The sequence below is a fragment of the Molothrus aeneus genome, chromosome 28 (genome assembly GCF_037042795.1).
Source record: "Molothrus aeneus isolate 106 chromosome 28, BPBGC_Maene_1.0, whole genome shotgun sequence".
NCBI classification, from domain to species: Eukaryota; Metazoa; Chordata; class Aves; order Passeriformes; family Icteridae; genus Molothrus; species Molothrus aeneus.
In genome coordinates, this window is record NC_089673.1 from 3,848,778 (window position 1) to 3,876,761 (window position 27,984).

The 27,984-nt window shown below is 50.2% G+C and overlaps 1 protein-coding gene and 1 long non-coding RNA gene across 2 annotated transcripts; one reads left to right on the forward strand and one right to left on the reverse strand.

Moving 5' to 3' along the window:
* Positions 1-1,930: 1,930 nt before the first annotated feature.
* Positions 1,931-4,960, reverse strand: LOC136567303 (uncharacterized). The gene is made up of 2 exons (XR_010785116.1): positions 4,263-4,960; positions 1,931-2,865 (listed from the first exon to the last, which is right to left on the reverse strand). It is a non-coding gene; the product is annotated as an uncharacterized lncRNA (long non-coding RNA).
* Positions 4,961-8,958: 3,998 nt separating this feature from the next.
* RND2 (Rho family GTPase 2) lies at positions 8,959-27,068 on the forward strand. The gene is made up of 5 exons (XM_066567049.1): positions 8,959-9,136; positions 9,219-9,306; positions 19,887-19,996; positions 24,300-24,434; positions 25,654-27,068. Exons 1-5 carry the CDS (start codon positions 9,035-9,037, stop codon positions 25,900-25,902), a joined length of 684 nt encoding a protein of 227 aa, XP_066423146.1. The 5' UTR covers positions 8,959-9,034; the 3' UTR covers positions 25,903-27,068.
* Positions 27,069-27,984: the final 916 nt, after the last annotated feature.

Below are 27,984 nucleotides of genomic sequence, written 5' to 3' on the forward strand. Positions count from 1 at the left end.
TCCAGAGAAAGATTCCTCCTGCCTCTGCTCTGCCTTTTCTTCACCCTGGCACGCAGCGTGTTAGGATGCACAGAGAGGGACACACAGACAAGATCCCACCTGCAGCACACACACCAGGAGTGCTGTGCCTCCTGGTGACACTTTCTGTGCCTGTATCACGGTAAATGACATTTAGATTTGACAGCTAGAGCAGCAGGTGGAAGAGATCTGACAGAACCCCTCAGACACAGCTGCCACTCACAGCTGCAGCTCCCTGCGCTGCTGTTTTGATCACAGACAAATTGAGGCACTTGTCACTGAAGCTCACTGGATGGCAGCTTGCTGAAGAAATCCTCCCAGCACAGAGCATCATTCCCACAAGGGCTGTGGGAATTCTCCATTTTTGCCCAGCAGCAGAGGCTGGGATGTGCAGAGGCAGTGAATGGCATGGGGCCAGATCCCAGGTGTGCACTGAGCAGATCCTCCTCTGGAAGGAGGCACTTTCTCCACTGCAGTCCTTGGAGAAATCGTGTGAAATGAGAATCAGTCTCCTTAACTTCAACCTTATGCCACAGCATCAATAATTTACTGACAATTATAGTCCCAAAATCACAGGCTTAGCACATCCACATGCTGTGCACCCGTGAGAACCCCATTATCTGATGATCAGTGGGTTTTACCACACTGAAAATGCACAGACTTGCCTCTGTGTGCTCAGACTTTCTGGGGTACAGGAGGCAGGATTGGACAGTGTAGCTGTGCCTTGGATCAAGACCTGGTGTGAAAAATGTGTATTTTATGATTGGCTTTTCACAAATATTCAAATGAATATTATATGTGTTGTGTTAGAAAGTGATGCTGTATTCATTTTCTTAAGTAGTCTGTTAAATATAGTTTTAGGTTATAACATAATGTTAAAACAGAAACTATGCTATATAGGATACTCTTTTTTTAAAGAGAGGAATGAGGTACTCACACTGAGATAGCAGCCACAGGACACCTGAATCTTTCAGACAAAGAGAATTTATTGCTCCATTATCAGAAGAAACGAACTTCTTCCTGCCTCGCTCAGCCCTGAAGAGGAAGAAGCTGACACTGACCAGACAGAATCCTGTGTTTGAATGGAATTTATGCATCATGTATGAGGTGTATGAATATGCAACAGGCTGTTGCTTTTAAGGGTTAATCCTCCGTTAACGTGGGTCCTTTTTCGGGCTTATTTTGCCCAGAAAAGGTACCCAGACTGTCTGTAACTCTTTGTTCTTATTGTTTCGTATTGTCCTAATCCCAATTGTCCAAATTATTATTACTCTAATTATATTGCTATTTTTATAACCATTTTATTACTATTAAACTTTGAAAAATTTAAAAACAAGCGATCGGCGTTTTTCACACCTGGGTTTCTCTGCAGCACCACCACCTCTGCTGCTGTCCGGGGGCCCTTTTTTTATGATTTTCAACCATAAAATAACAACATAAATAAAGCATTTTTCACACCTCCAGAAGGGTGTTTCAGAGGCTCAGCTCGCTGTCTGCACACAGAGAAATCTGCAGCAGTAATTGAGGCGTTGCTCTTCCTCAGCCTCCAGCACACATGCTCTGACTTTCTGCAGTCTTTCCAGCAGAAGCCTTGGCGCTTGGATGCCTCCTTGCTTTAATCCCTGAGGTTGCTGAAGGATGCTGCTTTCATCTGATAGCATTTGTGGACTGTTATAATGAGCTTTGACTTGCTGAGATAAATTAAATTGCTCACCCAGAGGTGCAAACTTCATTAATGCCAGCAGTGAGTCAGATCAGCATTATTCTAGCCCAGAATGTAAACAGGCTGGACACATGAAAGGGGATTTGGCTGGGATTTTTTTTTTTTCTCTTTCTTTTTTTAACCTTCCTAATTGCTGCTGACTTGTATTTGCTGCATCTCTACTGTTGGAATAAATCAGCCCAGACTCCATTTTCTTCATGCAGAAAGCCAATTCTTTATTCACAAAGCTCATATTTGTAGGAAATATCAGAAAGCACTGTGTTAAACCTAATTGGTCAGCAATACAGTGAAACTCAGTTCATTCATATTTTATATTTCTATCAAATTTTCTCTCTCTAGATATGTTTACATTTTTCCTGTGTGGGCTCTCATGGGACAAATTTCATTGTTTGCACAGGTGCATTTGTTTTTCACCCTCAGAATAGATTGTTGTGTTAAATCTACTTCTCATTTGCATGAAGAAACATCAAGGCAAAACAATACATGTAGTGAACAAGAAACTGGCAGTAATCAAGAATAAGTCAGGTACAACAATTAAGAATATTTCAGATAGTACACATCATTAATAATACATGTGAAATTAGGTAATTAGGAATCTCTGAAATACTGTACCATCATCCCAGAGTCTGCAAACAGCTGACAAACCTCAATTTAGTGAGGGCTTGGATAATTATTTCCAGATAATAATACCCAAGCTTACTCTAAAAATAGGTTCAGCTATCATATATAAAGGGTCAAATTGTGAAGTCAAAGTGACCTGAATCTGGTTTTGGTGCAGAAAACATTTGGGTTTGTTGGCAAATTCTCCATCCAGGTAGAGCCAAGGCCTGGCCACCACTCAAGCTCCAACTGGGAGGGAATTCCCTAAACACATTTTAAAATTCCCTTTTAAAACAAGGCTCTTAAGAATAGCAGCAGTTATGAGTAAAGGCCTTGGGTTAAAGACTAATCAAACCATCCAGTAGCTGGGTCCCTCTGAAGTTTCCTTCAGGACTGACATGCTTCAAACACAGCAAACTGCTGGAGTGCTTCTGTAATGATAACTGGGGAAAACCACCAGACTTGCAGTTTGGAGGGGGGTTTCAATGAAGCTCGGGTATCTTTCCTTGGAACTCTGAAAAATACTTAAAATTATGAGACAGCATTGGGTCAAACCATAGAGCCGGTGCAGGGACCAGCCAGAGAGCTCAGCTGGTCTAAGAGATGCATAAGTGGCTAGAGAAGAAAAAAGGGATCCTGAAACGACATGTGTCTTTTAGATAATTACACAAAAAGATGTTAAAGAATATAAGAAGCCAGCTATAAATAGAGTAATAGCATCTTATGAATGATGCCTATTATAAAATCAGTAAATTCACATCATGTAATCAATGCATCAGCAATAACTATCTTAGGAAGTTGAGATAACAACTTTCTAAACAGTCATGTCCCCAAGACAGCGAAATGAAACAGAGGAAAACACGGAATCACCTCACAATCAATAACAGCCATAATGTAGAATCATCACTAATTCTTCTGTGTTATCTATGGAAGATAAAACAGCAGAGATTGTTAACAAGCAATAAAATCTTTGATAAAATCAAGGGTGAACACTCTGTACCTTCTTTATCCACAAACAGGTGTTCACCAGTGTTTCTTCACAGCTGTTTTAGTCAGAGTCATCTCCGAAAAGAAAACAACTGTACATCTTACAATGCAGAAAAGTGACATTTAACTGTCTTAGATTGCAATGCAAGACGTAACCAGGAGCATGTGTTCTATCACCAGCTGTTAAAACCAGGTGAGGGAATGTTCTTTATCTCTGCCATGACCCATCCCTCATAACTCTGGGGGATATCCTCTGCAAATGGGCCAGCTGTTAAAACTAGCTGTGAAAAGTGCATATTATATGGCTCTGTGCAGATATTTACGACATGTTTTATGTTGTATTGATTAGTAGTGCTGTATTAACATTTTAATAGTGCTGTAAACGTAGTTTTGTGGTTAGAATGTAACTTTTGTAGTTAAAATAGAAACTGTGTATGTGGGATATTTTTTACAAGAGAGGAATGAGGAACTCGTACCAGATAGCAGCCACAGGACACCTGAATCTTTCAGACAAAGAGAATTTATTGCTCCATTATCAGAAGAAACAAACTTCTTCCTGCCTTGCTCAGTCCTGAAGACACCATCAGGATTCAGAGGAAGAAGCTGACAGTGCCCAGACAGAATCCTGTGTTTGAATGGAATTTATGCATCGTGTACGAGCTGTATGAATATGCAACAGGTTATTGCTTTTAAGGGTTAATCCTCTGTCAACCTGGGTCCTTTTTCGGGCTTATTTTGCCCAGAAAGAGGTACCCGGTCTGTCCATAACTCTTTGTTTTTTCTTGTCTCGTATTATCTTAATCTCAATTATCCAAATTGTTATTACTCTAATTATATTACTATTTTTATAACCATTTCATTACTATTAGACTTTGAAAAAATTTAAAAACAAGCGATTGGCGTTTTTCCCAGCAGCAGCCGAGCGTTCACTCACCGCTGTTCTTGTCCCCGCTGTCCCCAGGATCGCTGCGCGTTTCTCTCCCCAGCAGCCCCGGGGCTGCCTCACCTTGCGCGGCTCTTTTGGCTGCGCATCTCCCGCGGTTCGGGACGGCGTTTGCAGCTCGCAGTTCTGCTCTCACCTCGCTTTCTCCCGGGTGTTGTGCTCATTTCTGTGCGTTCCGCACCGTCTGCAGCCCCTCCTGTGCACCTCCTGCTCCTCTCCGCTTCACCGGCTCTTGTCTTTGCTGTTTGCACGCCGATCCTGCTGCTGACCGTAGCCGTAACCTTTTTTTGCTGCTTTGCATATTCCTTTTGCTGCTTTGCGTATTCCTTTTTTGCTGCTTTGCGTATTCCTTTTGCTGCTTTGCGTATTCCTTTTTTTTTGCTGCTTTGCGTATTCCTTTTTTGCTGCTTTGCGTATTCGCTGCTGGAATTTCTATCCGTGCCGATCCTGCGGCCGGTGCTGCGTTTGTGCGCTCCGCCCGCTCTCGCTGCAATCTTCCTTTCACATCTTTGTATTTTCCGTCTCTGAGTCCCGTCCCGCGGTTTCACCTCCTCCTTTTGTGACAGGCTGCTCGTCTCGCGTCGATCACGTCTTCGGGGACACCTTCTGTTGGAATAAATCAGCCCAGACTCCATTTTCTTCATGCAGAAAGCCAATTCTTCATTCAGCAAGCTCATACTTGTAGGAAATATCAGCAGGCACTGTGTTGAACCTAATTGGTCAGCAATACAGTGAAACTCAGTTCATTGGATGCTAAGGGCCAGTGGATGTGTCTATCAAATTTTCCCTCTCTAGATATGTTTACACTTCTCCTTTGTGGGTTCTCATGGGACAAATTTCATTGTTTACACAGGTGCATTTGTTTTTCACCCTCAGAATAGATTGTTGTGTTAAATTAATTTCTCATTTGCAGGATGTATTCAACAACCTGGGAATATATGTCCACGAGAACTTGCAAATTTCTTTTTAGCAGCACTTTGAAGAAATGCCAGGCCAGCTTTGGCAATTTTGGCAGAGCAAAGCCTGATTTCATAACACCTTTATTTTATAATTCTTCTACCTGGCTATGACACTCTGCTGCTTTTCTACCTCTTTATCTTCCAGGGGAAAGCATCAAATAACACCTCTCTGGGCTGAATGATTCAACTCCACGTGTTCATAGTTAGCAATACTCTACAGCTTGGCCTGGGTGGTTTCTAGCTCTTTCCCACATTTGACAAATCCAAAAAGATATTTAAGACTAGATCTGGTGGGACATTGAAGTGTGTCCCTTATTTCTGTCCCAGGCTGGGAAATAAGACATTGCACACTGAGACAAATGCCAAAGAGAAGAGGGGTAAAAACTGAACAATCATCATAAAAATGCAGGAAACTGTCACTGCACGGTGTCATGAGCAGGAGCTCTGTCTCTGATCCCAGGGTGACACCAGGGCACCTCTCACCAGGTGTGTCTGTGCTTCTTGCAGGGACCTTGGCTGTGTGACAGACGCCAGGACACTGCTCACTCAGTAATTCACTTGCTCACCACTTTTGAAGTTCAGTCCAGAGACTCTGGACTTCCTGTACAGGACCAAACTTTGGGGATCTGTGGACCAGAATAAGATGTCACAGGCTCCAAGTTTCAGGCTGTGGGGTCCTTCAGTGAAAATTGGCTTCTCACAGTATATTATATATATATATATATATATATATATATATATATATATATATATATATATATATATATATATATACATATATATAATAGATATAATCTACATATAATATATATATATTATATATATACATATAATATATAATAATATATATATTTTTTCCCAGTGCAGAATATCTTCACTTGTTTCTTTGTACAGAGAATGGCATCAATATAACCCAATAAATTGAATTCATAATAGCAATTAAGACCCCGAGAGGGTGGATCAGCAAGGGAGGATCCAGCCACTGGGGAAGCACTTCCAGGAGCAAACGTGTGAGAGCCATCTGTCGCCTCTCCACACACAGTGACAGCCACAGCAAGGCTCTGCAGCCTACTCAGAAAATTCACACCATGATGAAGGCTCGTTGAATGCATTCTGCAACAGAATATATTCACCAGGGGTGGGTGAATTCTGCTCTGCACTGAAGGGGAGGTGAGGCTCAGCCATGGTGGTGCCCTGAAGCTCTGAGCAGGAGGGGCAGCTGGCTGCCTCTCCCTCTCCTGAAGGAAAATGTGGCAGTGGGGTTTGCAGAGCTCTGGGTGCTCCCTGCAGAGAGCGTCCTGCCTCCACTGGAGCAGGCTTTCCACAACCTGATGGTGGGGAGCAAAAACCAAATTTCTACTGAGAAACATGGGGAAGTGCTGTCAGAAAGGGGAAAACCCTGCTCCAGGTGACACTGATGAACACCCTGCACTCCTTTACCTGCAGTCACAAGACAATGAACTTTTCTTTCCATTCCTCTGCATAAAAATGGAGCGACATGCGCACATATAAGGAAAAAAATCACTACAGGCCTTATAAAACCTGTCAGTGCTGCACAGGCTCCTTTCCCCAGGGAGAGCTGGAGGAAATAAGCATGAGACAGACACTCAGCATTCTGCTGAAGACAAGGCTGGGAGGCCCAGGGATGCTGCAGCAAAACCCACAGCACAAAGAACAGACTGCGCCAGCTCCTGGCCCACAAAAAGCAGGAATAAGAGCAGCTGAGGACAGGAGCTGCATGCAGGGATTCCAGGACTACCTTGTCTCCTTGGACCACCTCATCCCTCCAGCTTTTGGGTCTTCTCTGGTTTGTGATGATGAGGTGGGATCTGAATTCCCACCTGGCCAGCTGAATGTGCCTCAGACACACCTTTAGCCCTGCTTGCACCTGGCTGCTGTCCTAGGGCTGCACCCTGAGAGTGGGACCCTGCGTGGTTTGTGACCACATGAAGGCATCAGCTCCAAAGTGCTGACTGAGGCTGGTGTGTCCCCGGGGGCAAGGCTGGCAGGGCTGTCAGAAGGCCAAGAAGCACCTGAAACCACTGGGTACCTACATGGCAACCCCCTGTGCCTTGCTCCCTGTCTTTGCTCTTCACTTGTCCCAGCATCATGCACAGCACCAATATTTATATACAAAACATGACTGTGATTTCAGCAAAAAACAATCTGCCTCCTCAGTCCATTAATAATCTTGTTTCGCTGCCAAAACATTTTCATTTCCTTTTCTCCAGGCCTTCTTTGTCTTCCTTGTGTCTATTTTCACTGCATTTTCTGACAGGCAGCCTGTCAGTTTGCCATTTAGGTGAATCTTTCTGCAGCGTGGCCAGCAAAATACGAGCAGCAGAGAAGGCTGCTAATTAAAATCACTGCCTGTAATTTATAGATGTGCTGTCTGTGCTCGGGGAGGGATGGAGAGCAGAAATCTCTGCCCCCTCTGCAGAGGGCTGTGAGGCCAGCCTGGGGTCATGCAGCTGCTGCAGTTCCCTGTCCCTGCTGATGTCACTTGGCCACGGGACATCGGGGACAGGGGTTCTTTGAGCACAGAATTCCAGCTGTCCCCATTTATAGTGGATATTTTTGCTCCCGACGAGGGGAGAGAATGGTGAGGAGGACTCCATTGATATCAAAAGGCTAATTAATAACTTTATTATACTATATTATTCTATACGTCTAAAACTGAACCTGCCAAGCACTCAACTCTGCACACACTGCACCAAATCTTGTGACAGTCCCAACACACACACACACACCTGGCCCTGACAGGCCAAGGAAACAAAACACCATCATTGTGGGTAAACAATTTCCATGTTGCATTCTACTTTTGCACAAACACAGGCACAGGAAATTATAAGAATTTTCTTTCCTTTCTCTGAGGTTCAGAGAATGCGAATCCCAGAAATATTCTTGGGAAGGATTTTGTGCCTTGCTTTTCTCTGTGAAGAGAAATGTGGGGCTACACCCGCTTCTGCCGAATTCCTCAGGGAGCAGCTCCTGTTCCCTGGGCAGCCCCGGTGAAAGGGGCATCTCCCGGGCAGGGAAAGCAACGAGGGGCTGGGGCTGGGAGCCCATCCCGGGGGCTGTGAGCCCATCCCGGGGGCTGTCGGTCCATCCCGGGGGCTGTCGGTCCATCTTGGGGATATGGAGCCGGGGGTGTGCGTCCATCCTGGGGCTGTGGGTCCATCCCGGGGGTGAGGGCCCATCCCGGGGCTGTGGGGCTGGGGGTTGTGGGCCCATCCCGGGCATTGTGAACCCATCCCGGGGGTGTGAGCCCATCCCGAGCAGTGCGGAGCCGGGAGTATGGGTCCATCCCGGGGGTGCGAGCCCATCCTGGGGCTGTGGGTCCATCCCGGGGCTGTGGGTCCATCCCGGGGCTGTGGGTCCATCCCAGGGGTGTGGGTCCATCCCAGGGGTGTGGGTCCATCCCGGGGGTGCGAGCCCATCCCGGGGCTGTGGGTCCATCCCAGGGGTGCGAGCCCATCCCGGGGGTGCGGGTCCATCCCGGGGGTGCGAGCCCATCCTGGGGCTGTGGGTCCATCCCAGGGGTGCGAGCCCATCCCGGGCACCCCGGATCCTGCACCCGCCGTGTCCCGGGGCTGGCCACAAGCGGCAGCAGCACCGAGGGGACGCCCCGAGGGGCGGCGGGGCCGGCGGGGGGCGGCTCCCGGGGCCGCGGCCGTGGCGGCTCGGCCCTGCCCAGCGCCGGCTCCGCTCCGCGCCTGGTTGGTGCCGTCGGGGCCGGGGGCGCGGCCAGGCCGGGCCCGGCCCGGTAAAGCGGCGGCGGAGCGGGCGCGGTGGCCCCGCACCATGGAGGGGCACCTGGCGCGCTGCAAGATCGTGGTGGTGGGGGACACGCAGTGCGGCAAGACCGCGCTGCTGCACGTCTTCGCCAAGGATTGCTACCCCGAGGTGCGGGAGGGCTGCGGGAGGGCGGGCCGGGCTCCCCTCAGCTCCCCTGGGCTCACCTGTGCTCTCTCCTCATCCCCCCCAGAGCTACGTGCCCACCGTCTTCGAGAACTACACGGCCAGCTTCGAGATCGACAAGCAGCGCACCGAGCTCAACATGTGGGACACCTCAGGTGGGCCGGGGGATGCGCGGGGCTGGTGGTGCTGGTCCTTGTCACCGATGGGCTCCCCGTTCCCGGAGCCGCCGGGCCGGGCCGGGGCTGGGGCAGCGGCTCCGAGCCCTGCGAGCCTCCCGGGGGCACCGGGCAGCGCCGGTAGCGCCGGGCGGGCGGGCGCTCCCTTGTCCCTGCAGCGGGAGAAGCGGCTGCGGCTGCAGCCCTGGGGCCGGAGAGAGCGGGGAGGATGGAGAGCGCTGCTGGAGGAGCGAGCCCGCAGCTCGGGAGGGATGCCCTGGTGCTGCCACAGAGCCTCGGGGGCTCTCTGGCGTCTTTTTGGCTTGGTTTGGTTTTGCCTCTTTGTGTTCTCGGCTGTGGTTCTGCTCAAAGCGCCGGGCACGGCTGTCCCAGCCCACCGAGACCCGTCCCAAACTTTGCGCCTGCTCGTGCCCCAGGGGAGGCACGAGTTGCAGGAGGAGTGCGTGATGCAGAGCTGGTAGAAATAGTGGCATCCCGCAAAGTTCTCATGCGCTTTCTAATTTATCTTTGGATCCTTTTGTACGAGCAGTGCAGCTGAATGCTGTGCTCTGCTGATGAATATACATCGTGTGCTTGCTGGTGCTCTTTCCCCATGGTCTCTTAATTTTTGGAATCCTGGTGATAAATGAAGTGCTCTCAGTGTCCAAGAGCAGTAGTAAATGAAAACATGACCCAGGACTTTCTTTTCCTGTTGCTCATTCAGATTCCTTGCTGTAATTTTGCACTCATTAAATGACAGCTATAGGATTAGCATAGCTCTACCTAGAGTAGTGGCTTTACTGAGTCTTGGACTAGCCCAAACATGTCAAATATATTTGAATCTTCTTCTGGAGCTTCCTGTCCTGACCCAGGACACCTTGCTTTGCTGATTTTTATTCCCTGAGACAAAAAGGGAATTCGATTCAGCTTTGCTGGCAAGCTGTGTGCTGTGATGTGAGCCACGAGGACGCTGGCTCCTGGGGATGAAGTGCTGGCTCCTGGTGTTTGACCAGGAGCTGTGCTTGAAGCACAGAGTGGTGGTTACGTGGAAGCCCTTGCAGGGTGGCTGCTGCTGAGCTGGTTTGGAGACTCTCAGGTGTGGCCACAGTGGAACCATCCTGGCTGGTCCTGGGCTGCAGAGGGCTCCTTGGAGCTGCTCAGGTGCTCCAGGACTCGGGGGGGTCACTGGGGTGCACATGAGTGTTCACCCCCAGCTCGTTCACCCCCGTGGCTGGGGGAGTTCAAAACTTGGACTTCTGCAGCCTTGGAGGGGGATGTGGTGGGTTATCTTTACTAGGCACTGAATGGCTTTGCTCTTGAGTATCTGTGTTTGATATAAAAAAACTTCATCTTTGCAGGGTGTAGAAGCACGTTTGAAGTGTTGTTTGCTTTTTAGGAATCCTCCAGAATGATGTGCTTTGGTCTTACAAATGTTTAAAGAAAAGGACATGATAAAAAGTCCTTAAAGGATGTATCTGGCACCTGCATCTGATGCTGTCACACGTTCATTTTTCCCCTTGTGACAAAAGATGTTTTTCCAATATTTGTCTCTGCAGCCAAAAACAAATGGACTTTGATTCTTTCTCTTTTCTCCTCTGAAAAATGTCAGACCTTTTTAACAGCTTTGCTGTAGATAGAGTTCATCAGGTAGTTTCCCAGATAGATTCCCTTTGATTTGAAATACACAGGAGCTAGTTCTTAATAAACAATCCTGCAAAGCACTAGACAGCAGTTTTCCCTGGTAATCAAACTGAAATTTTTAGCTGTAGACTGCAAACTGCTGTTGAGTTTCCACTAGCCTTCAGAGGCCCTTATAAATGGGAGCTTTGGCAAAAGAAGTTTTGCACAAGAGTGGAGCTGAGCTGAGGGATCAGGAGCAGCTCATTGCCCACCCCATGGAGAATTACAGGCATTGGTGGGCACTTTCCCTTCTCTCTGGGCTGCCTATTCTTTCTTTTAAGCTGCTTTTCATATTATTCATGATAAATTCCATTCCAGCAAGAGTGAAAAAGGGTGATCCTGACATGAGGAGGGGAACACTTTCTATTTTAAATGCTCTCCTTCTCTTAGATAAGTGATTGGAACTGAAACTCCCTGAGAAATCAGCTGACACCTGGAGAGAGGAGGTGGATATTGGTTTTTTTACTTTTTACTTAATTTCCCTCGCCCCATATTTAGTTGAGGAAGCAGCTGGAGACTCTGGAAGCTGCACAAGGTGAGCTGAGCATCTCTCAGCAGTGGGTGATGGGGAAAGTGCAGTCTGGCCTGGAAAACTCCCTTTGTGATGGCTGAGGGTGGCTGCAGTCTGCCTGGCCACTCAGCCATCCCCTGGTAAGCCCTGTAGAGCCCAGGCTGCTGCCTGCTCCCTGTGTCCTGTCCTCCTGTTGGAAAATGCAGCCCTTTGAGCTGAACTGACCCCTCCTAAGTGGCAAACACAGGCTGTGACATTGGCAGCTGGCAGGCAGGAGCTCCCATTAGAGGAGTATTGACACAGCATGGATGGGAGTGATGGAGAGCTGAATGGCTCCCAAATTGTATTGGAAGCTCTGATTTTCTTTAGATGGCTTTTAACTCTTTGTCTGTTGTTTTCTGGGGCTGGAGGGTGACTCTGGAGAGGTTCCAGCACTGAGAATCCTTCAGAAGAGTGAAACCTGTGGTGCTCTGCTGGGACTCAAATGGGACTTAGATCTGGGAATGCACCAGGGAGAAAATCCCCTTGCCCAACATCTGCTGCTGCTGGTTGAGTTTCACGTTTGTTTCAGTTTGTGTCCCAGCTCAGGACACACCATGGGAGCAAAACTGCTTCAGGTGCCGTGTCACAGCAGGTCAGGAATGTCCCATGCCTGCTGTCCCCAAGTGCTACGTGCTGTTTGCTAAAGCCTCCACTGAAAAACAGTTTGGCATCCTTGGCTGTGAGGGAAGGAATGGCAGAGCCTGGATGGGGCAGGAATGGCTGCAGCTCCAGGGAATGGCAGAGCCTGGATGGGGCAGGAATGGCTGCGGCTCCAGGGAATGGCAGAGCCTGCATGGGGCAGGAATGGCAGAGCCTGCATGGGGCAGGAATGGCTGCAGCTCCAGGGAGTGGCCATGCCCTGGCACCTCTGCTCCTGAGCCTTATGGAGGGCACGGTGCTTTGCTGCTCTTCTTGTTCCCGTTCTGGCAAATTCTTTTGTTGGCTGAACACGCTCAGCACAGAAACAACTCCTCTGCACAGGGCTGGGATCTGGTGGTGGGGGAAACTCCTGTTCAGTGGGATGTCTGCTGGCTTGGGAGTGCTGTTCCCAAAGGGCTGGGTGCCCCGGACCTGTCAGGAAGAGCTTTGTTCCTGGGGCAGGTGGAGGAGGGTGCTGGGCTGGTGATCATTAGCGATGCTCCGCAAGGAGTGGGCGAGTTTCGAGTTTCGTTTGAGTGCGTCAGGTCTGGGAGGAAGCATTGTTACCCCCAGGGCGTGCAGGGGCAGGGAGCTTCTCCTCAGCAAGGGAACACTTTCCCCGTGGGATCAGGGAGTGTCCCTGGGTCTGGAAGTGGAACCATTGAGGTACTCAGCAGGTAGGGAGAGCAGGGAGAGCCTTCAGTGACCAGGGCTGCCCTGCTGCCCAGGGACCTGTGCTTGGAGTGTTTCCCACCATGACCTGGCCTTGCCAGTGCACCAGTGGCAATGCCAGGTCATGGTGGGAATGACCAGTGCCCAACAGCCTGGCCCAGTGCCCTGTTCTGCAGAGCTTCCCTGGCACTGGGTGCAAGCAAAGGCAGAGAGGAGCTCAAGCCGTGCTGCTGCCCGGGTTGGCAGCACTGCTGCTGGCAGCTCTGAGCTTTTACCCTGTATCTAGGTGGATTTTTTTGTTCTGTTTTCAATAATAATGGTGAGGAACCTACACTGTGCTGAGATCTTTGCTTTTGGCTCACCCCCCCCATGCTGGGAGGCTCTGCCTCCTGTGCCTGTGGCCTCACAGTGCAGGCAGGCAGAGCAGGGAGTGATCTGAGGCCATTGAGCGCATCTTGGTGCATCTTTAGCTGATGCAGACTCAGCTGCAGAGCAGAGCTGCCTGCTTCTGGTAGGGACATCTTTGCCAGTGCTCAGTGGGAGAGCCAGCCTGGCGTTGTGCCTTGCACAAGGTCACTGCTGCCTTGGGAAGCTGCTGGAGGGGACTGTCCTTTGTGGACCATGAGGGTGGCAGTGCCTGCTGCAGCCTGCAGCGTTGCAAAGGTCAGTGCTCGCAGGTTCAGCAGTGCCCTGCTCAGCTCAGAGCAGAGCTGTGTGCCTGCCAGCGCTCCACAGCCACTGTCTCTTCAGCAGATGTGCTTTCAAGACAAGAATAACACTGTGAATTGCAAATCCCCCTCCGCCTTCCTCTTTGCCTGTGCTCAGCAAACAGTCTGCCTTGGAATGGCCTGTGTGGGAACCCACAGGCTGTGATAACAGATCCTTCTTCTAAGGGAACTACTGAGGAATGTTGATGAGATTAGAGAGCTGAAAGGGGCTGAGTTTAGCAATGGCATCTCCATGGATGCTGGGGCTGTCCGTGCCTGGATTCCCAGTGTGCAGCTCCAGGATTGCCATGGCTGCCTCTTCCCAAGTGTAAGAACAAGTTCAGTCTCAGAAAGACTTCACTCTGAGGCAGACAGAAAATGTGGAGCTGCCCTTTCCATACCAAAAGAGCTCCTCCCATGCTTCCTGTTCAGACTGAGAACCTAAAAGCAGCATGCTTGTGTTGTGCCTCAGCACAAATATGTAGTTAATCCTAAAAATACAGCTGGGTCACATTCCCATGCAGGTCAGCAACCAGTCAGACAGAACTTTAAAGGGTTGCAGCAGAAATGCTGATACTGAAGTGGGTGGAGGATGGACCTTGAGAAGACATGACAGGGCATGACAGGGCAGGGCAGTGCCAGGAGGATCAGCTCTCTGGGCTGGGCACAGTGTGGGCCATGCTGCAATGCTCTGTGGCTCAGGGATGGAGACTGGTTCTGCTCTCATGGTGCCTGTGGCATCACCCATCCTTTGTCCCCTCCACATCTGAGAGGCTCAAACCTCTGTGGGGCCATGAGATGTCCTGGGAGTTCTGGGGGTGCTGAGGAACATTGCCTTTATTTAGTGACAACTGGCTGGCCCTGCTGGCTGCTGTGACCTGGTGGACAGGGAGGGATGTTCTGTGGGGTGGGTTTGTTCCCAGCTCAGGTGCAGAGCCCTTTCCCACAGCCCAGAGGTGCTCTGCTCTCTGCCGTGCCCTGCTCTGCTCTCTGCCATGCCCTGCCCTGCTCTCTGCCATGCCCTGCTCTGCTCTCTGCCATGCCATGCCCTGCTCTCTGCCATGCCCTGCTCTGCTCTCTGCTCTGCTCTCTGCCGTGCCCTGCTCTGCTCTCTGCCGTGCCCTGCTCTGCTCTCTGCCATGCCCTGCTCTGCTCTCTGCCGTGCCCTGCTCTGCTCTCTGCCATGCCATGCTCTCTGCCATGCCCTGCTCTGCTCTCTGCCATGCCCTGCTCTGCTCTCTGCCGTGCCCTGCTCTGCTCTCTGCCGTGCCCTGCTCTGCTCTCTGCCATGCCCTGCTCTGCTCTCTGCCGTGCCCTGCTCTGCTCTCTGCCATGCCATGCTCTGCTCTCTGCCATGCTCTGCTCTGCTCTCTGCCGTGCTCTGCTCTCCCTGCTCCTCTTGCCCCAGATTCTGAAGATAAAAATCTCCACTCCATTAAACTTTGCAAGTGTGCAGGCCCAGCCTTCCCTGTGGGAAAAAACCTTATCTGGCAGCCACATGCTTGGGGAGGGATCTAATACCTGAGTAACCCTGAAATGTGCAGCATGAGAATTGTGTCCACCCAGCCCTCAGCCCTGGTCCCTGTGTGTGCTGCCTGTGCTGCAGGAAGCTGTTGCCCCTCGGGGTCCCTGTTGTACCCTGCAGAAAGGATGCCAGGCAGGTTGTGGCAATGCCAGCTGCCCTTGTGACATGGCAGGAGCGCCAGGAAGGGACCTGTGACCCCCATTTGTCTCCCTGCTCAGCTGCTGCAGGCATGGAAAGGCTGGGAGGACAGTCCTGCCACTCCTGCCGTGCCAGACACCCTCTGATGTGTCACTGACACATTTTATGAAAATCCTTTCACTAGGATTTTTCTCCTGAGAAGCCTCAGGAGAAAATATAAACAATAGCTATCTGATGGCTTAGAATGTGGTCTGTAGATAGTTTAGAAACAGGTAAACTCTGCTTGGTCTCATGAATTGTTTTTACTTGATGACCAATCACAGGTCCAGCTGTGTTGAGGCTGTGAGCAGTCACAAGATTTTATTATCACTCTTTTCTAGCCTTCTGATGTCTCCTTTCTCTTCCTTCAGTGTAGTTTTACTATATAATTTTCTTTTAAAATAATATATATCAGCCTTAAAAATAAAATAATAAATAATAAAAATATATAATATAATAATAATAATAAAATCAAATAATAAATCAGCCTTCTGAAACATGGAGTCAGGATTCTCATCTCTTCCCTCCAACACCACCACAGTGATGCTCCCCCAGGAGCTTTCAGGCGCTCCTCACAGTTGCTGGAGGGAGCTTTGCAGCTGAGCAAGCTTCTCTGAGCACAGGTGAGGCAGGACACAGGACTGGGATGAGGCAGAGGAGCTCAGTGCCTGCCTGAGCTGGGGATTCCTCCACTGGTAAATCCAGCAGAACAGCCTCCTCCTGAGGGGCAGGCTTCCAGTACTAAGATCTGGAGAAGGGCCCAGAAATGCCACCTCAGCCTATGCAAATACCATTGCCTTCATCCTGAAGGTGTGCCAGCTGGGCTCTTTAGTAATTCACTCATTTAGGTACCTGCATTGTAAGAATTAGGAGCAGAAGTGAATTGTCCAAGCTGATGAGCTGGGGTTTTTTTTCAGTTGTGCGCTTCCCAGAAGAGTGTTTATTCTATGTCACAGAGCAGTTTCCTCCTTTCCTACACTTCAGGGGTTTGCAGTGATGTTGCACAAGCAGGACAAATGTCAAAGTTCAGCCAGGACAGAAGGTTCTGTAAGTCCTGGGGCTCTTGACTTGCTCCTGCTTTGGCAGCTTTGGGCTCTTACCCAGAGCTTGGGTGGGATCTGTCTGGCAGAGTGCACATCCTCTGTCATCTCTAAAGGCTGCTGCTCATCTGGCACCTCTGTGTGGGGAGATGACCCAAAACTCTTTGTTTTGTCAGTGTAGTAGCCCTGTAGAAAGCTGGGATGGATTTGTGTTTCATTCCATGAAGGCTGCTCTTGGCAGTGCCTGCAGAAAGCAGCGTGTGCCTCATGCAGCACTGCTGCCTCTTTGGGGAGAGCTTCCAGTGAGCCCCCCAAGTGTGCTGCTGAGAAATTGAGGTCTTGGCAGTGCTCATCTCTGTTTTAGCCAGAGCTGGGCTGTGGGAGCCCCTTGCAGAGCAGATCATGGCTCTGCAAGCACTCTGGCTTTCCCTATTGTTGGATGGAGGGTGCCTGTGTGAGAGGCTCATCGTCTCTAGAGCAGCTAATGAGGAACAAATGGAGATTAGCACCACGATGGTAGAGGTGAAACAGCACATTTGAGTCCCCTGCCCAAGAGTGGCATCTCTGAGCTGCAGTGCCAGGCACTCCAGGATCTACCAGGCAAGGGCAAAGAGGAGCCACTCATGCTTGTTGTGTAGACAACAATGTGAATTTTATTTTTAAGCTAGTTGTAGGCTTGCTCCAGTTTTCTCTTTAATCATGAACAGATGCACTTAGGTCCTGTTTCTTGCAGACCTGGATGCCAAGTGGGAGAATGACTCATGCAGTGAAGGAAGGCTGAATCTGCAGACACACCAGCCTTGGGCTCTTGTGTGTGTGGAATTGCCAGACTCTGATCTCTGGAGTGTCTTGCTGGAGGATCTGTAAGGTGTCAAGTGCTCATAATCCATAAAACTGGAGAGCTAGAGTTGAAGGCTCTGGGTTTTTTTTGGGTTGTTTAGGTGGGTTTTTTTTTTTGGGGAGGGGGGGTTTATTAGTTTGGTTTTATTTTTTTTAATTGTCAAATGCAATGAAAAAGTAATAGATGCAAAGCAGAATTTCCTGGTTCAGTAGAGATGTGTCCAGAGCAAACTGGGGATTACCTTGGCTGGGAGCAATGCAGCTCCTCTGCCCCACAGGGCAGCACTGAGGTGGGCAGGAGCTGCTGCTGCTGCTGCCTGGGAGCTAAATGCCAGCTGAGGTGCCAGGGGTGACTCCTGCTCTTTGGAGGTAATGAATGTGAAGCAAATTCTGATCTCCTGAAAAAAAAAATCAGGTTCTTTACCTGCTGCTTCTCTTCCCTGAGCACGGGAGTCTCTCCTGTGGTCCCAGGTGATGAGAGCAGGATTCCTGGCAGGACTCCTGGCACTGGGGTGAGCCCATGGGGGTCCTGGGGGGTGGTGGGGGGCTGCAGCAGCCCTGAGGAGCTGGCTGGCTGCTGAGGAGCAGCAGGTTGCTATGATACAGTTTGCTGTGGCAATGTCTGTGCTGAATGAGCCAAAGCTGCCCCTACAAAAGGAGCATTCCTTGGCTGGGAGGGGGTAGATTTATCTCAAGTGTTTATGTAAAACTGAGAAGCTGCAGGGAGAGGATGTGCGTGGGAACGTTTCCTCCAGCACCAGGGCCCCTGTCTGGAGGCAGAGAGCTCTGTGTGCATGGGGGAGAGGGCAGGGCTCAGATAAAGGGCTGGGCTCATTCAGGCATGCAGATCAGCCCTGGCTCTCCTGTCTTCTGCTCTCAGCTCATGGCAAACAGAAGAGCCTGTTCAAAGGGGAGCTCAGCACTGCTGTGCTTGGTGCTGCCTGTGAAAGCAGCCCTGGGCTGGGTCATGTGGCTGTGCCATGGGGGGTGCTGTGACCCTGCCAGGTGTGACCCTGCCAGGTGTGAGCTGCAGCAGTGTGAGCCTGAGGTGAGCTCAGAAACCTCTGCACCCTGGCTCACCCTGCCTGCCTGCCTGGCATCCCTGTCCCCAGAGCTGCCCAAGATGCCACAGGGACTGGCTCCTTTCCATTAGGGAGCTTGATTTTCCCTCCAGGAAGAGGGCTGGGCTCTGCAGAGATCAGGGTGTGTCTCTTCTGTGCTTTTCCCAACCCCTTCCCTTCCCAACGACTTTGCAGGGACAGAACCCCATCTCTCCTCAGGAGGAGCAGGGGCTGCAGGTGCCTTTGCTCCTCTGGGCTGGCTGTCAGAGCTGGAGACATCTGGAGCCAATTTTTTGGAAATCCAATTGCACATCAAATCCAGAGCACCTTGCCCTGGCTGTGTGGAGTGGCAGGGGCTGGCTGGTCACAGCCCTGGAGCTCTGCTGTTGTTGGTGCCATGGTCTGAGCAGGATGGGCAGTCCCTGGCACTGGGCAGGGTTTGGGAAGGCCCCACAAAGCCCTCAGCCTGCCCCAGGTGGGCTCTGGGCAGAGAGAGGAGCATCAGGCTCTGCTCCCCAGGTGTTTGCAGAGCTCCAGCTGTGCTGGGGGACTGAGCCCCTGCGCACACAGGACCTGCAGAGAATCGGCCCATTCTCCTCTGGTGCCCAGCCCAGGCAGATTTCCATCCTTCCAGAAACATAAGCCACCAGCATCCATAATTCATCAGGTGCTGAATTTCACTGAGGAGCCACCTGACACCAGGGCTGCACCTTTCTCCCGGGGTGGGAAAGTGCCAGGTCCTGACATCCCAAGGAGCTGCAGCAGGAAGCAGGTCTGGCTTCCTCAGCCTAGGATGGCAATGCTGCTTTTGGAGGAGGCAGATTCAACAAGGACTCTGCTGTCTCTGTTTCCTCTTCCCACAAATAAAATCTGCTTCTCATCCCTCCAGGAAGTTTAAGTTATTTGTTTTTGCAATATAAAACCAAAGCAGTGTTTTTAAGTAGCAGTGGGGCTGATTGCTCCATGAGTGTTTGCTGAGGTGTCTGCGCTCACCAGCAGAGTGCAGGGCAAATAAAAATGCTGTGGCACAGTGACCTTACTGCCTGAAATTTGCATTGAAGGGGTGTGTGTGTGTGTGTGCACATGTGTGTGGTAGAAGCTGTGCATGATTCAGGCTGGGCTCTTTGCCTGCTCACAGAGTTCCTGTGGAATGCAGAATCATCCCCTTCCATTTATAGCTCATTCACCAAATCCTGTCACTTCTTTTGTACACCAAAAAGAATCTGTGTGACTTTTTCCAGCACAAATCCAGAAAGAAGGCAATTCATTTTTACCTGCCACAAATTCTCACAACCTTTGTGAGCAAGCTCTCCTGTATAAAGATAGCAAGGGAGGATACAAACCAGCAGCAGCATTCGCTGTCTTCTCTCAGCCCCACCTTTCTGCTGTGAGGGGTGCAGCCCTGGCAGGCCAAGTGATGGAATCCAGGTGTGAGTGGTGAGCCAGGCTGAGCCCTCCTGCATCAGCAGCACTTGCCAAACTCACTGGGCAGGGAGAGGGATGCCAAACTTGCCCTTTCACTCTGTCAATGGGTAAATATAAGGAAGCAAGGACAAAACATCTGACTTCCATGCCTAAACAAAGGAACTAACATCCTCTGCCAATCCAACTCTGGTGAACCTTATGGCATGTGGTCTCTTTCAAACCAGAACTTTATTTTAACACTGACGGCGCTCCTCTCCGCAGGCTCGGCCTACTACGACAACGTGCGGCCCTTGGCCTACCCCGACTCGGACGCCGTGCTCATCTGCTTTGACATCAGCCGCCCTGAGACCCTGGACAGTGTGCTCAAAAAGGTGAGTGCCAGCAGCCAGAGGGGTGCTCTGCCCCACCATGGTGTCCCTGGGCCCTGAGGCTCTCCTCAGGGTCAGAGCTCTGGTCCCTGTCTCGGTTGCTGTTGTTAATTGCTGCCCCAGGATGTGCAGGGTGTCTCTGCTTCGGCTGAAGAACGAGTCTGGATTCTTCAGTTTTCAGTCTTGAGCTTGTTTATCAATTCTTATCTATAAAATTTTCTTTCTGCCCAGCTGAGATCTGCTCAGCAGGGCAGCCACAGGCACTCTGACCACCCCCGAGGTGGTGTTGTCCCTCTGCACCACAAACCATGTACAACATATCTACACTTAATTCCCAATACCTATCACCCATGCCAGACAGTGCACTTCTACTCTAAACCAGTCCCAAAGTGCCAACATCACTGCAGAAAATGGAGAACAAGAAGAAGAAGAAGAAAGGCTGGACACGCCCAAGTTTCTCCATCTTGTCCCCCTAACCTCCATACCAAAAATCCTAAAATCTACATTTTCACCATGTGATAATTTTATTATTATACTATGCAAACCTCTGTGACTTTCAGGTCCTCGTACAAAGTTGGTAACCCGCTCCAGGGGTCAAAATCAGGTGCTCTGGGCTGTGTGCCAGGGTCTCTGAGCCCCCCGGCAGGGTCCTGGCAACTCTGGACACCCAGAGGGATGCACCGAGTTCTGACACCCCTGTAGTCATAAAGATGTGAAAAGGTCTAATCCTGTCCTTTGAAATACTGGGTTTTTAAAAGTTAACAGTAATGTTGTTCTTCTAAAAACTGCGTTTTCAGACAACAATAATAACAATAATATGTGGTGGTGTTCGCAGGGGTCCCAGGACGAGGGAAGAGATGAGAATCTTGACTCCATGTTTCAGAAGGCTGATTTATTATTTTGATATATATTATATTAAAAGAAAATGATATACTAAAACTATACTAAAATAATAGAAGAAAGGATTTCATCAGAAGGCTTGAAAGGAAAGGAATGGAATGATAATAAAATCTTGTGACTGACCAGAGTCTGAGACAGCTGGACTGTGATTGGCCATTAATTAAAAACAACCACATGAGACTAATCACAGATCCACCTGTTGCATTCCACAGCAGCAGATAATTACATTTTGTTTCTGAGGCCTCTCAGCTTCTCAGGAGAAAGAATCCTAACAAAAGGATTTTTCATAAAATATGTCCGTGACAATAATAATATAATTTCTTAGTAGGTTTTGGCCATAAGAAATAGAAAAATGTATAAATAATACTGTGAAAGAAATTGTAGACTTTAAAATTAAACACTTGACAACATCTTTTTAGGATTTGTGTTTCACAGCTGGGATCTGATCCTGCAAAAAAACCCAATTTCTGTTATGCAAGTGGACTTCTAAACTGTAAGCCTAGGCTGTAAAATTAAAATTGTGCTATCTATTTCGCAAGGGTTTGGCCTCAAATGGTAGAACCTTGCCAGAGATTTCTTCTTTAAATAGATTTATGAAAATGTCTGGCCCCATGGCCTTGCCTGGAGTTCCTGTGCTCAGAGGAGGAAGATCAGGTGCTCTGCTTGGTCCGTGCAGAATGCAAGATATTTCCATTTGGGAGGAACCTAGGGGGTGGTGGCAGCTTGCAGCATGTGTGTGGGGTCTGTGTTCACAGCTACAAATGTGGGGGCAGAGGGAAACGCTGGTATTTGTTCTGTTTTCCATCAAGACCTTGGAAGATCTCTGTCAGCAGAACCAGCAGTGGCTGTGGATGGCCTGCAGCAGCTGGGAAGGAGCCTCTGGTGCCTGTTTCCAAGCAAGCAGAGTGCTCAGCTTTTTGGCTCTCCCCTCAGTTCAGCATCTGCATGGTGAAAGAGACAGCAATCAGTTCTCTAGAGCTCGTCAACAGAAATGATGAGCTGTGGTGCTGAATTTGAAGTGAATTATTGAGATGAGATGGCACAATGCCACTGGCCTGGAGAGCAGGCAGGGCCCTAAGCCTGCTCTGGCACTGGGAGCAGCTGAGAGTTTCCTACCTGCTCCTTTCAGCAGAGCTGATATTCCAGCTGGCAGGTCCCAGAGAGCCTCACAGGGCTGGGGATCTGCTGTGGAGCACCCCTGGCTGGTCACCCGTGGGTCACTTCTGGGAGAGGGTCCCACACAAGGCTTTCCTCTGAAGTGGAGTGGAGTGCAGCAGCCCCAAATGCTGCTCAGAGGAAGGAGGGTAAGTGGTTTCCTGACTGCATCCCTTGGTGCTGGCTGTGCCCTGCTTCCTCCCATGCATTCAGGGAGCCGTGGTTCTGCTGTGCAGGACAGCATCTGGCAGCTGCATCCTGTCCTGAGGGGCTGGCGTCTCGTTTGTGACACTCTCTGAGACACCAAGGCATGAAAAGCACCACAGAGCAGCAGCTCCCATGGCTGTTCTGCTCAGAGAGCCCCAGGGCTGGGATGGCCACGGCCTGGCCATGTCCCATTGTGCTGCCTGGCCTCTTGGCCTCTCCACATTTTGCCAAACGTTGTGCTGAAGCAAGTGCCTCTTACTCAGCTGCTGGGAGGGCTGAGAAGTGGATCTTTGTCTCAGGAGTGTCCTGCTGAGGGGACAAAGACCCTTCAGATAAATTGGTCAATGGCTCAGTGTTGGCTTCCAGAGCAGGTCCTGGGTACCAAGCAGGCTGGGTGGAGGGAGGGTGTTTCATGTGGACTCAAAGAATTTCACTGCTCAGCTGGGGAGTCAGCAGAATAATAATGCAAGTGAATCACTTGTACCTTAATGAAATACAAACCCCTCAATAATTAGGTGGGGCTGGGAGTTATTTGTCTCTCTGCACACTCTTCATGTGAGTCCACCCTGCTCAGTGCATGGCTTTCCCTGTACAGCCTCACAGATGTTTTGAGTGCTGCTAGGCAATGTTTTTTTGATATGGTAACTTAAAATAAACCCTAAATCCCAGGGGATTTCATAAGTGCCTCCGAGTAGATGCCTTGTTTCCTTTGGTGCAGGCTCACAGCCTTATGGCAGTGAGGAAAATTCCTAAGACACCATGAAGCTGAAATGGGTTTTAGCTTGTGATATCAGGCAAATAAGGAAAATAACATTTCCTGTTCAAGCCTCAGGCAAAAATCCAGCAGAGGAAATCTTTATTAATGCTTCCCCTCTGATGCCTGGGCTGCTGTACAGCGTGTACAGTTGAAGGGGCAGAGGCATCTGAGGGAGTGCAAGCAAGCAGCTCTGCCTTTCATGCAGAACAAGATTTCATGGAGTGGTGCTTTGGTTCTGACAAGTCTTGACAGCACAGCAGGGTTTGGGCTCCCAGAGGTGTCAGTCATGCAGGAAGAGGTCACAGTTCTCTCCATGGAACAGGGAGCCCTGTGTCACTGCAGAGACCTCTGCCAGGTGTGAACAGACCTTGTAGCTCAAATCCTTCACATAAATTAGAGTGAAAGCTCTAAAAGAAGTGGGTCTGTCTGTTCATTGTGAGGTTGTGTAGGTCTGTGGCTGCAGCACCATGACCTCCAGCACCCTGCCCAGGGGCTGGGGGTGCCTGAGTCCTGGGGCAAGCAGATACCTGGAGGTAACTAAGACAATCTCCTGATAGGAAATGAGATTTTTCATATTTTGCAGTTGCTTTGGTCTGATACTGGTTGAATGACATTTGGGTGGTTTTTAGCCCTCCCTTCTCCATGAGGGTTGGACACTGGGCTTGGTGGCTTGGTTTTCTCTTTCTGCTTCTAATTGCCCAGGGTGTACCTTAACCCTGAGTTATTGTAGGAGGAAATTGCTAATTCCAAGTGACACTTTAGCTGGGGGTAATCTCTATTTATTATCTGCTTTCTACTTCAGCACCACTAGATAAGTAACTGGGGCATTGACATGCTGATGGAGCTGTGCAGGTCTCCCCCAGGGGGAGGTCACAGGTGATGGATTTATTTACTGCTGCAGACACAGCTGACATCAGCCATTCACTCTGGGAGCTCTGAAAAGAATCATTTATATGAAGGACATGGATGTTTGCCCTAGCCTTCTCTTTCCATTGCTTCAATTCTTAATTTCCCTGGCTATAGCTATGCTCTGAACATCATAATGTCTTTAACAGGTGGCTCCCATTAATGAATAGTGTGTGAGTGTGCAAAGAGCTCTCCACTGGCCCTGTTGACCCTCGGGGTCCCAGATTTGAGCAATAATCTGGAACAGGCAGGCATGAAAGGTACTCTGGCCATTCCCATCCTTGCCCTTGGCAGTCATTAAAGAGCCCTGATGTGCTAATCAGCGTTTGACCAGTTGTGTGGAAAAACCACACCCACCAGAACCTGTTCTTTCCTCCACAGTGGCAAGGGGAGACACAGGAGTTCTGCCCCAACGCCAAGATCGTGCTGGTGGGCTGCAAGCTGGACATGAGGACAGACCTCAACACCCTGAGGGAGCTCTCCAAGCAGCGCCTCATCCCTGTGACACACGAGCAGGTGGGTTTGGGCAGTGCCCAGGGCGGGGACAGCTGTGCCCTGTCACCCACTGCACCCAGGCAGCTGCTTTGGTCGTGGCTCAGAGCTGCTCGTGTTTCCACCACTCTTGTGCCCAGCTCTGGAAGACCCAGTTCCTGATGCTCTGCTGGGCAGCCACCCAGTTAGTAGCCAAAAAAGTCATTCCTTAAAGCAGGTGGCTTTGACAAGTTGGGCTGGCTAAAGGGGAACGTTGTCCTCTGCATCTCCAGTTCAGTGCAGCTCTTTCTGCTCTCAGTGACTCCTGCTTGGGGCAAAACTGCAGGGGGGGAAGAAACCACAGCTGGGGGCTGAGAGGCTGCTGCCAGTGGCCTCCAGAGTGAGCAGTGGGTTTGGGCAGTGCCCAGGGCAGGGACATCTGTGCCCTGTCACCCACTGCACCCAGGCCTTGGTCTGCAGCTGCTTTGGTCGTGGCTCAGAGCTGCTCCTGTTTCCACCACTTTTGTCCCCAGCTCTGGAAGACCCTGACTTATTCCTGATGCTCTGCTGGGCAACCACCCAGTTAGTAGCCAAGAAAGTCATTCCTCAAAGCAGGTGGGAGTGCCTGATTTGACAAGCTGGACTGGCTACAGGGGAGTGTTGTTCTTCTGCATCTCCCATTCAGTGCAGCTCTTTCTGCTCCCAGTGACTCCCAGTGACTTCAGGTTTGCTGATAAATGAAATTAGACATTGAAAGATGAAAGAAACAATGGGGAAGAAAACCACTAAATTCCATAAGAATTAAAAATTAAAAGGGAGGGTTAGACATTAGAGGGAAATCTTTGGTATCAGGTGTATTGGGAAGTCTGTACCTCTCAAGTACCTCCGCCATTGGGGAAAGAGAGAGGAAAATGTGGGAAATTGGGATAAAAAGGAGGCTGAGTCCTCCAAAAATTGGAGAGATCCCAAGGCAATGCCCCATGGCCTCTCCCTTTATTCAAATAAAGTAAAAGTACTCCTCTGCCTCCTTTTTGGACACAAACCTCTGATGTTTGTGGGTTAATTTTCCTAACGATATTCATTTGAATGACCATTTTAATGTGAAAAGCTAATCATAAAACCCGCATTTTGTGGATTGATTTTCCTTACGACATTCATTTTCACGGACATTTTAATGTGAAAAGCCACTAAAACACCCATGTTTTACACGTGCTCCTTGGTGCCCTAACCCCGTTGCCCTCCCTGCTGCTCTCTCCGGCTGCAGGGCAGCGCGCTGGCTCGGCAGATTGGGGCAGTGGCCTATGCAGAGTGCTCCTCCAAGGTGTCAGAGAACAGCGTGAGGGACGTGTTCCACCTGACCACGCTGGCCTCGGTCAACAGGGTGCACAAGAACCTGAAACGCAGCAACTCCAAACGGGGACTGAAGCGGGCGTCACAGATGCCTGGCAGGACAGACTTCCTGAGTGACACAGAGATCAGGAAAGACCGAGCCAAGAGCTGCTCCATCATGTGAGGAACGGGCTGTAAATAACGCGTGTGTGTTGTCCATTTGTACAGTAAGTGGCTGAGGCAAGGGCGTGGTGCTGGCTGCAGGAGCTGGCCTGCCTTTCCAAAGCCTTTTTCTCAGTCTCTAGGGCTGAGCAAAGGTGCCAGCTGCAAGCAGGGCTGCACGAGTTGCCCTGCACTTTGGAGACTTTCTGCTGCTGTGCAGATTGCTTGGGATGAAGGAACCACTTGGCAGAGGAGGATTCGGGTGCTGGAAGGTTCGTGGCTGGGTGAAACAAACTCCAAGGGAGCAATGCCATGTGTGTGTGCCACCCTCCCGTACCCACAGCCCAGGCCCTGCCCCTGTGCAGCTGTACAGCACACACAGCGTGGGCTGGGGGCTCTGTGGGACCTGGGCCGGAGCAGGAGGGGGATTGGGAGCAGCAGAGTGTGACCAGGAGAAGGCATTCCCTCCAATCTTCCTTCAGAAGGGAAATGATGTTTGAGGTGATGCTGTTGGGCAGCAAGTGCCATGGAAGGTGCAGGTCTGGGCCAGAGCTGAGAGGGAGGGCTGGGAAGGAACCTCAACCTGATGAGACACCACAGCAGCCCACCTCCTGTAAAGAGAACAGAAGATGTCTCTTGCCACAGCATTTCAGATACTCAAACTGCATCTGCAATGCAGCCAAGTGGATCTGGCTCCAAGGGAGAGGTGTGTCCCACTGGATGCATCCTGAGAATCGTGGTTCCCTCCAGCAAGCAAATGCCCCTGGGGAGCTTTGCTGACACCTGGGCACTCCCTGGGCTCTGCCCCTGCCCTGCACACACGGCTCCCACCAAGAGCTGCAATAACAATCCATATCCTGCTCCCCACCCACTTCCAGCTGCAGGTTGTGTTGCATGGTGCTGTGTTTGTCTGGTATTGATGAGGAAAATGCCTTTATGCATATCTGCACCCTGTCTCTGCTGTGGCAGTGGGAGAGGAGGTGCTCCCTGCCCTTGTGCCTTGCTGTCTGGCCTCCTCCCAGCATCTCCCATTGCTTCTGCTGCTGCCCCCTCTGAATGCCTTTGATGACAGTATTAGCCTGGGCTTCATGTCACATGGACACTTTATGGAGAAATAGAATCTGCTCTGTTGCCAGATCCAACTGTGTCTATGGGCTACAGGAAAAATAAACATGATTGGAAAATCTGTTGGCGCTTGGCTGTGTTCATTTTTAACTCAAACCACACATCCTCTCAAAATCTCTTACTGCTCAACTTACCTTTGTATCCTGATGTCTCTCTCCAGCTCTTGAAATACACTCGTGCACCCTCTTCAGTGAAAAACCCAGAGGATTTATCTGCATGCATTCATTTTGGAGCTGAAACACCTGCCTTGAACAGCCTCTCCCTGTGTCCTGACTCCTGCAATGTTGTGCAGCATTTGCAGGTTGTCTGTGCCTGATTCAGCAGCCTGAGCTGCCAGGAGCTGTCTCTGTCCTTTTAGCTCTTGACTCAATATTTTGTGTCTGCTCTCACACCCAGCTGCACAGTGAAGGCATTTTGGGGAATTTTGGAGCTGCTGATTTACCAGCACCAGAAAAGCTCCAGCAGTGACTGGACACTTGTGCTGTGAGCAGGATGAAAGAGAGCATGAAAACCCCATCTGCAGTCTGGGAGGAGAAAGAACTGAGCAATGCAGTGTGTGGAGAGCAGCCCTCAGCATCTTGATGCTTTTCTTGCACTCTCTGGGCTCCTCAGAGCCTTTGCAAACCTTGTTGGACAGAACCAGATCCCAAATCTTGGATTGTAGAGGCACACAGGAGTCACTGCCCACTCCTCAGAACCTGTTTGCAGGTGTTCTCACCATCCCCATGTCCCACAGCCACTGGGGCTTCCTTCTTTCCCCATCCCACAGCAAGTGCAGTCCCTTTCACTGTGCTCTAGCAGCTTTCAGGCTTCCGAATTCAATGTGCCAGTCCCTACAGAAGCAGTTTGAATTTAATGTGCCAGTCCCTACAGAAGCAGTTTGAATTTAATGTGCCAGTCCCTACAGAAGCAGTTTGAATTTAATGTGCCAGTCCCTACAAAAGCAGTTCCTGGGTCACTGATCAGTTTAAACTTGTGC